The 15,371-nt window shown below is 41.8% G+C and overlaps 1 protein-coding gene across 4 annotated transcripts in view; it reads left to right on the top strand.

The window, feature by feature from the left end:
• Positions 1 to 15,371, top strand: part of LOC129135417 (sarcoma antigen 1) — a 22,861-nt gene extending 7,490 nt beyond the window's left edge. For 3 of the 4 annotated variants that reach the window (XM_054676334.2, XM_063804876.1, XM_054676333.2), the window contains exons 3-20: positions 3,868 to 4,000; positions 6,773 to 6,913; positions 7,550 to 7,690; positions 8,322 to 8,462; positions 8,709 to 8,849; positions 9,224 to 9,364; positions 9,611 to 9,751; positions 9,999 to 10,139; positions 10,398 to 10,538; positions 10,786 to 10,926; positions 11,173 to 11,313; positions 11,948 to 12,088; positions 12,339 to 12,479; positions 12,725 to 12,865; positions 13,502 to 13,642; positions 13,889 to 14,263; positions 14,633 to 14,726; positions 15,110 to 15,371. In XM_054676334.2, the coding sequence (XP_054532309.1) occupies positions 3,868 to 4,000; positions 6,773 to 6,913; positions 7,550 to 7,690; positions 8,322 to 8,462; positions 8,709 to 8,849; positions 9,224 to 9,364; positions 9,611 to 9,751; positions 9,999 to 10,139; positions 10,398 to 10,538; positions 10,786 to 10,926; positions 11,173 to 11,313; positions 11,948 to 12,088; positions 12,339 to 12,479; positions 12,725 to 12,865; positions 13,502 to 13,642; positions 13,889 to 14,263; positions 14,633 to 14,726; positions 15,110 to 15,209 (2,676 nt within the window). In that variant the 3' untranslated portion in view covers positions 15,210 to 15,371. The remainder of the gene's footprint in view (positions 1 to 3,867; positions 4,001 to 6,772; positions 6,914 to 7,549; positions 7,691 to 8,321; positions 8,463 to 8,708; positions 8,850 to 9,223; positions 9,365 to 9,610; positions 9,752 to 9,998; positions 10,140 to 10,397; positions 10,539 to 10,785; positions 10,927 to 11,172; positions 11,314 to 11,947; positions 12,089 to 12,338; positions 12,480 to 12,724; positions 12,866 to 13,501; positions 13,643 to 13,888; positions 14,264 to 14,632; positions 14,727 to 15,109) is intronic. The other variant, XM_063804877.1, reaches the window with a different exon arrangement.

Below are 15,371 nucleotides of genomic sequence, written 5' to 3'. Positions count from 1 at the left end.
GGTTTATTACATAGGTAAACGTGTGGCATGGTGGCTTACTGCACCTATGAACCCATCACCTTGGTATTAAGCCCAGCACCCAGTAGCTATTTTTCCTGATGCATTCCCTCCCCCAACTCCTCCCCCAACAGGCCCAGTGTGTGTTGCCCTGCCCGACGTGTCCATGTGTTCTCATCATTCAGCTCCCACTTATAAGTGAGAACACGTGCTGTTTGGTTTTCTTTTCTTGCGTTAGTTTCCTGATGATAACGGCTTCTAGCTCCATCCATGTTTCTGCAAAGGACATGATTTCATTCCTTTTTTTTTTTTTTTTTTCTTTTTTTTGAGACGGAGTCACGCTCTGTCGCCCAGGCTGGAGTGCAGTGGCATGATCTCGGCTCACTGCAAGCTCTGCCTCCCGGGCTCATGCCATTCTCCTGCCTCAGCCTCCCGAGTAGCTGGTACTGCAAGCGCCTGCCACCACGCCTGGCTAATTTTTTTTGTATTTTTAGTAGAGACGGGGTTTCACCGTGTTAGCCAGGATGGTCTCGATCTCCTGACCTCGTGATCCGCCTGCCTCGGCCTCCCAAAGTGCTGGGATTACAGGCGTGAGCCACCGCACCCGGCCGATCTCATTCCTTTTTATGGCTGCATAGTATTCCGTGGTGTATATGTACTACATTTTCTTTATCCAGTCTATCATTGATGGGCATTTGGGTTGATTCCACATCTTTGCTATTGTGAATAGTGCTGCAATGAACATACACGTGCATGTATCTTTATAATAGAATGATTTATATTTCTCTGGGTATGTACCCAGTAATGGGATTGCTGGATCAAATGATATTTCTGCCTCTAGATCTTTCAGGAATCACCACACTGTCATCCACATGGTTGAAGTAATTTACACTCCCACCAACAGTGTAAAAGCAGTCCTTTTTCTCCACAGCCTTGCCAGCATCTGTAGTTTTTTGACGTTTTAGTAATCGCCATTCTGACTGGCATGAGATGTTATCTCATTGTGGTTTCGAGTTGCATTTCTCTAATGATCAGTGATGTTGAGCTTTTTTTCATATTTTTGTTGCCCGCGTGAATATCTTCTTTTGAGACGTGTCTGTTCATGTCCTTTGCCCACTTTTTAATGGGGTTGTTTGGTTTTCTTTTGTAAATTTGTTTAAGTTTCTTGTAGACTCTGGATAGTAGACCTTTGTCAGATGGGCAGATTGCAAAAGTTTTCTCCCATTCTGTAGGCTGTCTATTCACTCTGATGATAGTTTATTTTGCTATGCATATGCTCTTTAGTTTAATTAGATCCCATTTGTCAACTTTTGCTTTTGTTGCCATTGCTTTTGGCATTTTTGTCATGAAATCTTTGCCGGTGCCTATGTCCTGAATAGTATTGCCTATTTTTTTTTCTAGGGTTTGTATAGTTTTGTGTTTTACATTTAAGTCTTTAATCCATCTTGAGTAAATTTTTGTATAAGGTGTAAGGAAGGAGCCCAGTTTCAAATTTTGCATACAGCTAGCCAGTTCTCCCAGCACCATTAATTAAATAGGGAATCCTGTCCCCATTGCTTGTTTTTGTCAGGTTTGTCGAAGATCAGATGGTTATCACCGTGTGATCTTATTTCCGAGTTCTCTATTCTGTTCCATTGGTCCATGTATCTGTTTTTCTGCCAGCACCATGCTGCTTTGGTTACTGTAGCCCTGTAGTATAGTTTGAAGTTAGGTAGCGTGATGCCTCCAGCTTTGTTCTTATTGCTTAGGATTGTCTTGGCTATTCTGGCTCTTTTTTCGTTCCATATGCATTTTAAAATAGCTCCTTCTAACTTGGTGAAGAATATCAATGATAGTTTAATGGAAATAGCATTGAATTTCTAAATTACTTTGGGCAGTATGGCCATTTTCACAATATTGATTCTTCCTATCCATGAGCATGGAATGTTTTTCCATTCATTTATTTACTCTCTGATTTCCTTGAGCAGTGGTTTGTAGTTCTCTCTGAAGAGGTCTTTCACTTCCCTTGTTAGCCATATTCCTAGGTAATTTATTCTTTTTGTAGGAATTGTTAATGGGAGTTCATTCATGATTTGTCTCTCTGCTTGCCTGTTTTTGGTGTAGAGGAATGCTAGCAATTTTTGCACATGGATTTTGTATCCCGAGACTTTGCTGAAATTGCTTATCAGCTTAAGAAGCTTTTGGGCTGAGACAATGGGATTTTCTAGATATAGGGTCATGTCATCTGCAAACAAAGGTAATTTGACTTCCTGTCTCCCTTTTTGAATACTCTTTATTTCTTTGTCTTGCCCGATTCCCCTGGACAGAACGTGTAATACTATGTTGAATAGGCGAGGTGAGGGAGGGCATCCTTGTTTTGTGCCAGTTTCAAGGGTAATGCTTCCAGGTTTTTCCCATTCAGTATGATATTGGCTGTGGGTTTGTCATATATGGCTCTTATTATTTTGAGGTATGTTCCTTCAATACCTGGTTTATTGAGAGCTTTTAATATAAGGGGATGTTGAATTTTATCAAAGGCCTTTTCTGCATCTATTGAGATAAGCGTGTGGTTTTTGTCTTTAGTTCTGTTTATATGATGAATTACATTCATTGATTGGCCTATTCTGAAATGACCTTGCATCCCGGGGATGAAGCCAACTTGATCATGGGGGATAAGCTTTTTGATGTGCTGCTGGATTCAGTTTTCCAGTATTTTATTGAGGATTTTGCATCGATGTTCATCAGGAATACTGGCCTGAAGTTTTTTTTTGTTGTATCTCTGCCAGGTTTGGGTATCAGGGTGATGCTGGTCTCATAAAATGAGTTAGGTAGGAGTCCCTCCTTTTTAATTTTTTGGAATAGTTTCAGTAGTAATATTACCAGCTCTTCTTGGTACCTCTAGTAGGCAGGAACATATTCTTGGGTTATCCTTTGATGAAAACAGCTTTTAGTTAACATACATACTATACCCTTCATTTTCATGTTTTATTTACCACTAACATTGTAAAGCACGCCCTACCCCTGCCTGATTCCAAGATCAACATATTGGAATCTCCATAAGGTTGGAGGTGGGAAAATTTATCTTTTCAATCTATCCTACCCTTCATTATCTATATGTATCATCTAATAAAGTATTAATGAGTATTGGTTAATAACTAACTTTAAAGCACTAAAAGAGGCCGGGTGTGGTGGCTCGCACCTGTAATCCCAGCACTTTGGGAGGCCGAGGTGGGAGGATCAGGAGGTCAGGAGATCAAGACCATCCTGGCTAACACGGTGAAACCCCGTCTCTACTAAAAATACAAAATAGCCGGGCGTGGTGGCGGGTGCCTGTAGTCCCAGGAACTCGGGAGGCAGAGGCAGTAGAATGGCGTGACTCGGGGAAGCAGAGCTTGCAGTGAGCCGAGATCATGCAATTGCAATCCAGCCTGGGCGACAGAGCAAGACTCCGTCTAAAAAAAAAAAAAAAAAAAAAAAAAAAAAAAAAAAAAAAAAAAGCACTAAAAGATAAAAAAGGTATTTCTTTTTTTTTCTCCCCTAACAAGGGCTGAGACAAAATGATGTGTACTTCATGAGAGAGATAACCATATGTTTATACCTTTGGATGATGAAAGCCACTCATTCCCCAAGCATTCTGATTTATCATGACTGTACCATGTTTGACTTTGGATAACACCTTGCATTTTACCTTCCCTTGTTTCACTGAGACTTGATTAAAATTAGCTTGCCTTTTCTGAGAGCATCGTGTATGTTCAGGGATGAGAAATCTTTGACCTGTGACTAAAACTTACATTAATGATATAAATGCATGGCTGTGTATGCATATGAAGACTGTGACTTTGCAGTGGTTGGATTTGTCTTTAATGGAATATGTTCACTGATGTTTTTCAGCAAATGAGGAGTGATGAAGTAAATCTGGTTGCAACAGGGCATCAAAGCAAAAAGAAGCATTCCAGAAAATCCAAGAGACACTCTTCATCTAAGAGAAGGAAGAGTATGTCCTCGTGGTTAGACAAACAGGAAGGTGAGGGGGAATCCAATCTTTGGGCCTCAACCATGTCAAAGGACATTTGTAGTCATGTCCTTGAGGGATGAACAGATACGAGCACATTTGCAAGTGGAAGGGCAAGGTTCTAATTAGGTGCAACAATTTGGAGTTGTTGCAAGCGTTAGATGAATGAAGCAGGTTCCTGAGGCAGAAGGAGATGGTGGGCTCAACAAGAGGATGGGTCTGCTCACTTTCTGCCTGTCCTCACATTCCGCTCTAACCCAGTGTGGTCTGGCTTCTTAGTGTACTCCAATGAAACTACTATCATCAAGGTCACCAGTGTTTGCTACACTTTGGCGTTAATGTCTCAGCAGCATGCGACACAGTTGTTTACTCCCTCCTGCACGGAAAGCTTCTTGGGTCCCCAGACACCTGGATTTCTTACCCTGTTACTAGAGACTCATTTTCCTTCTCTTTTTTGTTTTTCTCCTCTCCCTTCCCACCTCTAAATATTTCGGAGCCCCAAAGCTTAATCCTAGACTCTCTTCTCTTCAATATACTATCTCCTTAGGCGATGCCATGCTGTCTTAGAATTTTAAATGATTCACACTATAAGAATTCTCACCATTATACTTCTACACTACAACTTGCTCCTGAAATCCAGACTCAAATACGACTACACTCGCGGTATCTTTACTGGGTGTCTAATAGGCATGTAAAATTCAACTGACTCTACATGCTCAAATTTCTGACCTCCCTCTCTCCAAAAATACTCTACTTTTATCTTTCACTATTTCAATTAAAGATACTGTCCATTAGGTGAAACATCCACAAATGTGTAACAACCAGCTGTTCACAGGTATGGGGGATTGAGGAATCCTGGTTTTTACAGTTTGCAGCTATCCATCGGGCAAATAATCCCACCATGGCCTAGTTCAAGCTGTCAACATAAGGTCACTGAACCAGATTCAGGAAGAGTTGGCAGCACTCAGCTCTCATGGTCGGTTGCCTAACACCTCCTGAACACCCCTGGTGTACTTTTACTTAGCAGTTCTAGTCAAAATACTTAAAGTCACTTATGAGTTATCTCATGATTCTTTTATTACTCTCTCATTTCCCATTTCTTAGCAAGTCCAGCAGTAGATGCCCAGTATAAATTCTGCATCCAACCATTTCTCTCTATGCCTCCAGTGCACGCTGCCGTGATCTGTCTCCAGGCTAGTACAATGCCTTCTTAGCTCTGTGTTTCTAATCTTCGCTCATCTATCGCATACTCTCTAACCCTGTGGCTAGATAATTATTTCAGCACGTAAATCACATCATGCCATGTCCCTCCTGAAAACCCATCCTCATCTCTCCTAAGCACTCAGAACGGACCCTGAACCGGCTTTGGTCTCCAAGCCTCTGCACGGCCTGGCCTCTGTCACCCTCTCCTAACATGGGTCCCATCCATTTCCTCCTGGCTCTCTCTGCCTCTGTCCTTCACCTCTGTAGTGCCCGGTCCATCCCCACTCCATTCCCTACCCTTGGCCTCACTGCAGCCTGGAACTCTCCCTCTGCCTCTGCACAGGAGGCTCTGCTTCTTTCTCCAAGCCCTGCCCAATGGCACTTCTTCAGAAGCCTCTGCCAAACCAGCTGCAGCCCCGGGGGCTCCCTCTGCTGCTGTCTCCCACAGGCCTGTGGACTGCTTTTCCAACACCAGCCCAATGCTGCTTGTTTCATTTGCTCATTGTGCATGTACTGTCTGACTGCCCCATGAGGATGTGAGCTCCACAAGGGCAGGGAACGTTGCTCCCTGGGCTGTTTACTGCTGATCCCTGGGTCCTGGCATGCTGCCTGCCACAGATGATGAATAAATGAAAGAGGCGTCAGACCTGGAGTGAAAAGAAAGTCACTTTTTCTAGATAAAAAGGGAGGATCTGTAGAATCATATAAAAATACAGATGTGTGATGATGGAGTGGAGATAAGAGTGTTCAACTCCAATAGCCACGTGTATTTTCTCAGAGTATTTGGGGTAGAAAGGAGGCAGGTTAAGGAGGGCTCACTTAGTCTGGCTTCCTGCTGTGCACAGCATGGCATTTATAGGTGAACTATACAAATAATATCAAGTGAGAATTGTCTAAAGGGCAGCAAGATGATACAAAATGACGAATACAAAAACTTGTGAATGTTTATTCTGCTGTCGTACTTCTTTACTGCATATATTCATTATGCCAAGAGGTAAAAAGGTAGTTTTATTGTATTATCTGACCTGATCTCTGTCACAAGATCTGAGATTTCCACGTGGTAAATCCTTCTGTTTCATGAAATAAATAATTCTTTAGAACCTGATTAATACATAGCTGTCCCTCTGGGGGAGGATGGGACAAAACACACCTATCTTGCAGCTCAACCTCTTCATTTGGTTTCCAGCTGCTAGCATCACTCACAATGTCGATGAAGAGAAGGTAAAAAATGGCCAATCTGCACACAATAATGTCATTGCAACTGTTCCATCAGTGCTTATTAGTATGGCAGCAGCTGGTATTTCATCCATGAGTACCAGGGACCAGTGTAAATTTGCTCACTTGTTATACTGTCCTACGAGGATTCCACTACGCACCATATATGCATAGTGTCGTGAGGGAAGAAGGTGATTTTGTTGTATTATCTTTTCTGGCCTCAATTTTAGGGTTCTCAGATTGCTACCTGGTGTATCCTTCTTCTTTATGAGATAATTTCCTAGATACTGAGCATCAGTGGGGCATGCCTGTGCCATTGACATAATGCACTTACCTCACAGCTCAACCACTTCATTTGGTTTCCAGATGCTGCAGTCACTCACAGCATTCGTGAAGAGAGGATAAATAACGGCCAACCAGCAGCTGATAACGTCTTGTCAACTGCTCCACCATGGCCTGGTAATATGGCAGCAGCAGGAATTTCATCCATAAGTATGAGAGATCTGTGTATGTCTACTTATTAATTGTACTGTCCTATTTGGTTTCCATAAGCAGGCATATTTTCATGAATTATAGAAGGTGGTTTTGTTGTATATTCTTTCCTAGCCTCAATTTGAGGGGTATCAGATGGCCAGCTGGCATATCCTCCCCTGCTTTTTTAGACAATTTCCTAGAAATTGAACACAGAGGAATATACCTGTGGGGTTGACATAATGCACTTACCTCACAGCTCAACCTCTTCACTTGGTTTCCACACGCTACTGTCAATCACAGTGTCCATGAGGAGGGGATGGAAAATGGTCAACCCCAATGAGATAATGTCATGTCAAATGTTCTATCAGGGCTTATTAATATGACAGGAGCTGGTATTCCAGCGATGAGTACCAGGGATCTGTGTGTGTTTGTTTATTAGTTGTAGTGTCCTCCTTGGTTTCCATATGCATGCGTAATGTCATGAAGGGAAGAAGGTGGTTTTGTTGAATTATCTTTCGTGACCTCAACTTAAGTGGACTCAAATCATTATATGATGTATTCTCCTGCATTAGGGGATAATTTCCTAGAAACCGAGCATCAGTGGGATATACTGGTGCAATTGTCATAATGCACATACCTCACAACTCAACCTGTTCCATCGGTTTCCAGATGCTACCATCGCTCACAATATCCGTGAAGAGAGGATGGAAAATGGCCAATCTCGAACTGATAAAGTCTTGTCAACTGCTCCACCACAGCTTGTTCATATGGCTGCAGCTGGTATTCCATCCATGAGTACCAGGGATCTGCGTATGTCTGCTAATTAGTTGTACTGTCATACTTGTTTTCCATAAGCATGGATATTTTCATGAAAGGTGGAAGTCACTTTTGTTGCATATACTTTCCTAGTCTCAATTTGAGGGGTCTCAGATGGCCACCTGGCATATCCTCCCCTGATTTCTTAGATAATTTCCTAGAAACTGAGCATCAGAGGGATATACCTGTTGGGCTGACATAGTGGACTTACCTCACAGTTCAAACTCTTCGTTTGTTTTCCAGATTCAACTGTTACTCACACTATCTGTGAAGAGAAGATAAAAAATGAACAAATGGCACCTGATAAATTCTTGTCTACTATTACAGCGGGGCTTATGAATTTCACAGGGGCTGGTATTCCACCCCTGAGTACCAGGGATCAGTGTGTGTTTACTAGTTGTACTGACCTACTTGTTTTTCGTACGCATGCAGTGTCATGCAGGGAAGAAGGTGGTTTTGTTTTATTATCTTTTCTGGCCTAAAATTCAGGGGTCTCAAATCACCACCTGATATGTCCTCCTGGTTTATGGGATAATTTCCTAGAAACTGAGCGTCAGAGGGATATACCTGTGGCACTGACGTAATGCACTTACCTCACAGCTTGAACTCTTCATTTGGTTTCCAGATTCTACCGTCACTCACAATATCCATGAAGAGAGAATGGAAAATGGCCAACCCCAACCTGATAACGTCTTGTCAACTGGTCCCACAGGGCTTATTAATATGGCAGCAACTCCTATTCCAGCCATGAGTGCCAGAGATCTCTGTATGTCCACTTATAAATTGTACTGTCTTACTTGGTTTTCATATGCATACATAGTGCCATGAAGGGAGTAAGGTGGTTTTGTTGTGTTATCGTTTCTGGCCTAAATCTGAGGGGTCTCACATCACCACCTGATATATCCTACTGCTTTATGAAATAATTTCATAGAAACTGAGCACCAGAGGGATATACTTGTGAGTTGGCATAATGCACTTACCTCACAGCTCAACCTCTTCCTTTGGTTTCCAGATGCTACAGTCACTCACAATGTCTGTGAACAGAAGATGGAAAATGTCCAACCAGCACCTGATAACGTGTTGTTGACTCTTCGACCACGGCGTATTAATATGACAGACACTGGTATTTCACCCATGAGTACCAGGGATCCATGTAAGTTTGTTTATTTGTATTACTGTCCTACTTGGTTTCCATATGCATGCATAGTGTCAAAAAGCATACAAGGTGGTTTTGTTGTATTGTCTTTCCTGGTATTTCACCCATGAGTACCAGGGATCCATGTAAGTTTGTTTATTTGTATTACTGTCCTACTTGGTTTCCATATGCATGCATAGTGTCAAAAAGCATACAAGGTGGTTTTGTTGTATTGTCTTTCCTGGCCTCAATTTCAGGGGTCTCGTATGGCAACCTGGTATATCCTCCTGTTTATGAGATAATTTCCTAGAAACTGAGCATCAGAGGGATATACCTGTGGGGTTACCATAATACACTTACCTAACAGCTCAGCCTCTTCATTTGGTTTCCAGATGCTACCATCACTTACAATGTCCCTGAGGAGAAGATGGAAAAGGGCCAACCCCAACCTGATAACATCTTGTCAACTGCTTCAACAGGGCTTATTAATGTGGCAGGAGCTGGTACTCCAGCCATCAGCACCAATGGCCTGTGTATGTTTGCTTGTTAATTGGATTATCCTGCTTGGTTTCCATATACGTGCATATTGTCATGAAGGGGAGATGGAGGTTTTGTTGTACCATCTATCTTGAGCTCAATTTGAGGGATCTCAGATCACCACCTGTCATGTCCTCCTGCTTTATGCAATAATTTCTTAGAAGCTGAGCATCATAGGGATATACCTGTGGGGCTGACATAATGCACTTACTCACAGCTCAACCTCTTCATTTGTTTTCCAGATTCCACCGTCCCTCACAACGTCTGTGAAGAGAAGATGGAAAATGACCAACCGCAACCTAATAACGTATTGTCAACTGTTCAACCAGTGATTATTTATTTGACAGCAACTGGTATTCCGGGCATGAATACCAGGGATCAGTGTATGTTTGTTTACTAGTTGTAGTGTCCTAGTTGGTTTACATATGAATGCACAGTGTCATAAAGGGAAGGAGGTTGTTTTATTGGATTCTCTTTCATGAGCTCAATCTGAGGTGTCTCAGATCATCACTTGCTGTATCCTCCTGCTTTATGAGTTAATTTCCTAGACCCTGAGCATCAGAGGGATATACCTGTAGGGCTGACATAATACACTTAGCTCAGAGCTCAAGCTTTTCATTTGGTTTCCAGATGCTACCATCACTCACAATGTCTGTGAAGAGAGAGTGGTAAATAACCAACCACTACCTAGTAACGCCTTGTCAACTGTTCTACCAGGGCTTGCTTATTTGGCAACAGCTGATATGCCAGCCATGAGTACCAGGGATCAGCGTAAGTTTGTTTACTTGTTACAACCAAGTTGTGGTGTCCTACTTGGTTTCCATATGCATGCATATTGTCATCAAGGGAAGAAGACGGTATTGTTGTATTATGTTTTCTGGCCTCAATTTTAGGGTTTTCAATTGCTCCCTGGTATATCCTAGTTCCTTAGGAGATAAATTCCTAGATAGTGAGCATCAGAGGGGGTATTCCTGTGGGATTGACATACTGCACTTACCTCACAGCTCATCAACTACATTTGGTTTCCAGATGCTACCATCATTCACAATCTGCGTGAAGAGAAGAAAGATAACAGCCAACCAACCCCTGATAACGTCTTGTCAGCTGTTACACCAGAGCTTATTAACTTGGCAGGAGCTGGTATTCCACCCATGAGTACCAGGGATCAGTGTATGTTTGTTTACTAGTTGTACTATCCTACTTGGTTTCCATATGAATGCAGTATCATAAATGGAAGAATGTGGTTTTATTGTATTGTCTTTCGTGAGTTGAATTTGTGGGGTCTCAGATCGCTGCCTGGTATATCCTCCTGCTTTATGTGATAAATTCCTAGAAACTGAGCATCAGAGGGATATATACATGTGTGCTTGGCATAATGCACTTAACTCACAGCTCGACCTCTTTATTTGGTTTCTAGATGCTACCGTCAATCACCATGTCCATGAAGCAAGGATGGAAAATGGCCGACGAAAACAGGATAACGTCTTGTCAAATGTTCTATCCGGGCTTATTAATATGGCAGGAGCTAGTATTCCAGCAATGAGTTCCAGGGATCTGTGTATGTGTGTTTTTTAGTTATACCATCCTCCTTGATTTCCATATGCATGCATAGTGTCATGAAGGGAAGAGGGTTGTTTTGTGAATTATCTTTCCTGGCCTCAATTTGAGGGGCCTCAGATCATCATATGATGTATTATCCTGCTTTATGGGATAATTTTCTAAAAACTCATCATCAGTGGGATATATCGGTGGGGTTGACATAATGCACGTACCTCACAGCTTGACCTCTCCCTTTGGTTTCCAGATGCTACCATTACTCACAGTGTTCGTGAAGAGAAGATGGAAAGTGGCAAACCCCAAACTGATAAGGTCATATCAAATGTTGCACCACAGCTTGGTCATATGGCTGCAGGTGGTATTCCATCCATGACTACCAAGGATCTGTGTATGTCTGTTAATTAGTTGTACTGTCATACTTGGTTTACATATGCATGCATATTTTCATGAAGGGTAGATGTGGTTTTGTAGTATATTCTTTCCTAACCTCAATTTGAGGGATCTCAGTTGTCCACATGGCATATCCTCCCCAGCTTTCTTAGATAATTTCCTAGAAACTGGGTATCAGAGGAATATATCTGTAGGGCTGACATAATGCACTTACCTCACAGCTCAACCTCTTCATGTGGTTTCCAGATTTTACCATCACTCACAATGACTGTGAAGAAAAGATTAAAAATTAGCAAAGAGCACCTGATACATTATTGTCAACTGTTACAGCAGGGCTTATGAATGTCACAGGGGCTGGTATTCCACCCCTGAGTACCAGGGATCAGTGTATGTTTGTTTACTAGTCGTACTGTCCTACTTGACTTCCATACGCATGCAGTGTCATGCAGGGAAGAAGGTGGTTTTTTTGCATGATCGTTTCTGGACTAAATTTGAGGGGTCTCAGATCACCACCTGTTATAGCCTCCTGTGTTACGGAACAAGTTCTTACAAACTGAACATCAGAGGGATATACCTGTGGTATTGACATAATGCACTTACGTCACAAGTCAACCTCTTTATTTGGTTTCCAGATGCTACCGTCACTCAAAATGTCCATGAAGAGAGGATGGAAAATAACCAACCACAACCTAGTTATGACTTGTCAACTGTTCTACCAGGACTTACTTATTTGACAGCAGCTGGTATTCCGGCCATGAGTACCAGGGATCAGTGTATGTTTGCTTATTCAGTTGTACTGTCCTACTTGGTTTTCATATGCATGCCTAGTGTCATGAATAGGAGAAGGTGGTTTTGTTGTATTATCTTTCATGAGTTCAATTGGAGTGTTCTCAGATGGCCATCTGGCATATCCTCTCCGGCTTTACGATATACTTTTCTAGAAGCTGAGCATCAGGAAGATATACCCGTGGGGTTGACATAATGCACTTAACTCAAAACTTAACCTCTTTATTTCTGTTCCAGATGCTACCGTCACTCACAATGACCATGAAGAGAAGATTAAAAATGGCCAAGCAGCATCCGATAATGTCTTCTCGACTGTTCCACCAGCACTTATTAATATGGCAGCAACTGGTGTTTCATCCATGAGTACCAGGGATCAGTGTAAGTTTATTCACTTGTTGTACTGTCATACTTGGTTTCCATATGCATGCATAGTGTCATGAGGGAAGACTGTAGTTTTGTTGTATTACCTTTTCAGGCCTCAATTTTAGGGTTCTCAGATTGCTACCTGGTATATCCTCCTTCTTAATGAGATAATTTCCTAGATACTGAGCATCAGAGGGGTATGTCTGTGCGGTTGACATAATGCACTTACCTCACAGCCCAACCTCTTCTTTTGTTTCCAGATGCTGCAGTCACTCACAACATCCGTGAAGAGAAGATAAATAACAGCCAACCAGCACCTGGTAACATCTTGTCAACTGCTCCTCCATGGCTTCGTCATATGGCAGCAGCTGGAATTTCATCCACGATTACCAGGGATCTGTGTATGTCTGCTTATTAGTTGTGCTGTCCTACTTGGTTTCCCTAAGCAGGCATATTTTCATGAATGGTAGAAGGTAATTTTGTTGTATATTCTTTCCTAGCCTCAGTTTGAGGGGTATCATATGTCCACCTGGCATATCCTTGCCTTCTTTCATTGATAACTTCCTAGAAACTGAGCATCTGAGAGATATACCTATGGGGTTGACATAATGCACTTACCTCACGGCTCAATCTCTTCATTTGGTTTCCAAATGCAACCGTTACTCACCATGTCCGTGGAGAGAAGATAAAAAACGGCCAACCAGCATCTCATAACTTCTTGTTAACCCCTCCATCATGGCTTATTAATATAGCAGGAGCTAACATCCCAGCCATGAGTACCAGGGATCTGTGTATGTTTTCTTATAAGTTGTACTTTCCTACTTGATTTCCATATGCATGCATAGTGTCATCAAGGGAAGAAGGTGGTTTTGCGGTATTACTTTTGCTTGCCTCAATTTCAGGGTCTCTGATTGCCACCTGGTGTATCCTCCTGCTGTATGGGGTAACGTCCTGGAAACTGAGCATCAGCAGGATATCCCTGTGGGGTTGTCATTATGCACTTACTTCACAGCTCAACCTCTTCATTTTGTTTCCAGATGTCACCACCACTCACAATGTCCATGAGGAGAAGATGACAAATGGCCAACAGGCACCTGATAACTCCTTGTCAGCGGTTCCACCTGGTTGTATTAATCTGTCAGGAGCTGGTATTTCATGCAGAAGTACCAGGGATCTGTGTATGTTTGTGTATTGGTTGTACTGTCCTACTTGGTTTCCATATGCATGCATAGTGTCCTGCAGGGAAGAAGGTGGTTTTGTTGTATTATCTTACTCGAACTTAGTTTGAGGGGTCTTGGATCACCACCTGGTGTATCCTCTTGCTTCATGAGATAACTCCCTAGAAACTGGGCATCAGAGGGATATACTGTGGGGGTGACCTAATGCACTTATCTCACAGCTCAATTTTTTCATTTGGATTCCAGATGCTACTGTCATTCACGATATCCAGGAGGAGGAGATGGAAAATGATCAAACCCCTCCTGATGGCTTCCTGTCAAATTCTGATTCACCAGAGCTGATAAATATGACAGGACATCGTATGCCACCCAATGCATTGGATTCTTTCTCTCACGACTTCACAAGTCTCAGCAAAGATGAGCTGCTTTACAAACCTGATAGTAATGAATTTGCGGTAGGCACCAAAAACTACAGTGTCTCTGCAGGTGACCCACCAGTTACAGCAATGTCTTCGGTGGAAACTGTGCCAAATACACCACAAATATCTCCTGCCATGGCAAAGAAAATTAATGATGATATAAAATATCAATTAATGAAAGAAGTTCGAAGGTTTGGGCAAAGTAAGTACTGCAAGAATGTCTATCAATGAAAGCATGAGAAGTGTCTCATTCTATGATTTAGAACAGAATTGAGCTGCCTCTTGAGCTCATTGTTTGGCTGAATTGGATCTATATATAATTTAGCATGGCTTTACTTTAATTTCACTGAAAATTGCTAATATGTCTGCTTAAGTGTTTTGTTTTCCTTTGTTAGTGTTCACAATAGTTTCCTTAGTAATATACAGATGTCGTGATTTAAGCATTCAAAACACAAACACTATGTAACATTGTAGCCCATGAAAAATGTATACTGTGGTAGTGGATGCACTAAGATTGAGGTATATTTCATTTTTGTAATTGTAGAAATACTAATTTTTAAAATATCTTCAGATTATGAAAGAATTTTCATTTTGCTTGAAGAGGTACAAGGATCTATGAAAGTCAAGAGACAATTTGTTGAATTTACCATCAAGGAAGCAGCAAGGTGAGTGCAAAAAGGAACTGTGCTATTGTTTTAAGCACTTGCGCCCAATTTGGGACAGGGGCAGGAAAAAATCATGGTTTGTTCCTCCTAATCCCTGGCCCTCAATCATAGTTCATGCTATTTCCACAGGCATTTAGGTTGATACTATCTTATTCTAACACTTTCTTCCAATACCATGGAGGCTTCCAAATTTATCAAAATCTGGGAGTGTATGTGGGCCCTCAGTTGACTCACTTTGTATTTTTCTAGTTTGTATCTTTCAATGAGGATGCATTTTCTGTTTGCATGTAGATGGTAAATTCTATTTTGTATCCACTCTACCTCTTACATCTCATAGATCCTGTAGGTATCCTCTGGTGAATGGAATACCTCTTTAATTTCAGGTTTAAAAAAGTTGTCTTAATTCAGCAACTTGAGAAGGCGCTTAAAGAAATAGATTCCCACTGCCATCTCAGAAAAGTTAAGCACATGAGAAAAAGATAATTGTGTTAGTGCAAAGACCAAGGAGAAACAAGGACATATGCTGTAGGATGGAACAGGTTATTGCTGAAGCTCCCTATAATCCTGAAACGAAGAGAATTCCCTTCCAGAAGCTACGAAAAAGGGAGCTGTTTAAATTTAATAAATCTCTGTTAGTAAAAGCTG

Source organism: Pan troglodytes, chromosome X (assembly GCF_028858775.2).
Source record: "Pan troglodytes isolate AG18354 chromosome X, NHGRI_mPanTro3-v2.0_pri, whole genome shotgun sequence".
NCBI classification, from domain to species: domain Eukaryota; kingdom Metazoa; phylum Chordata; class Mammalia; order Primates; family Hominidae; genus Pan; species Pan troglodytes.
The sequence above is the reverse complement of the archived record's forward strand: the minus strand, read 5'-3'. Positions and strand labels throughout refer to the sequence as shown.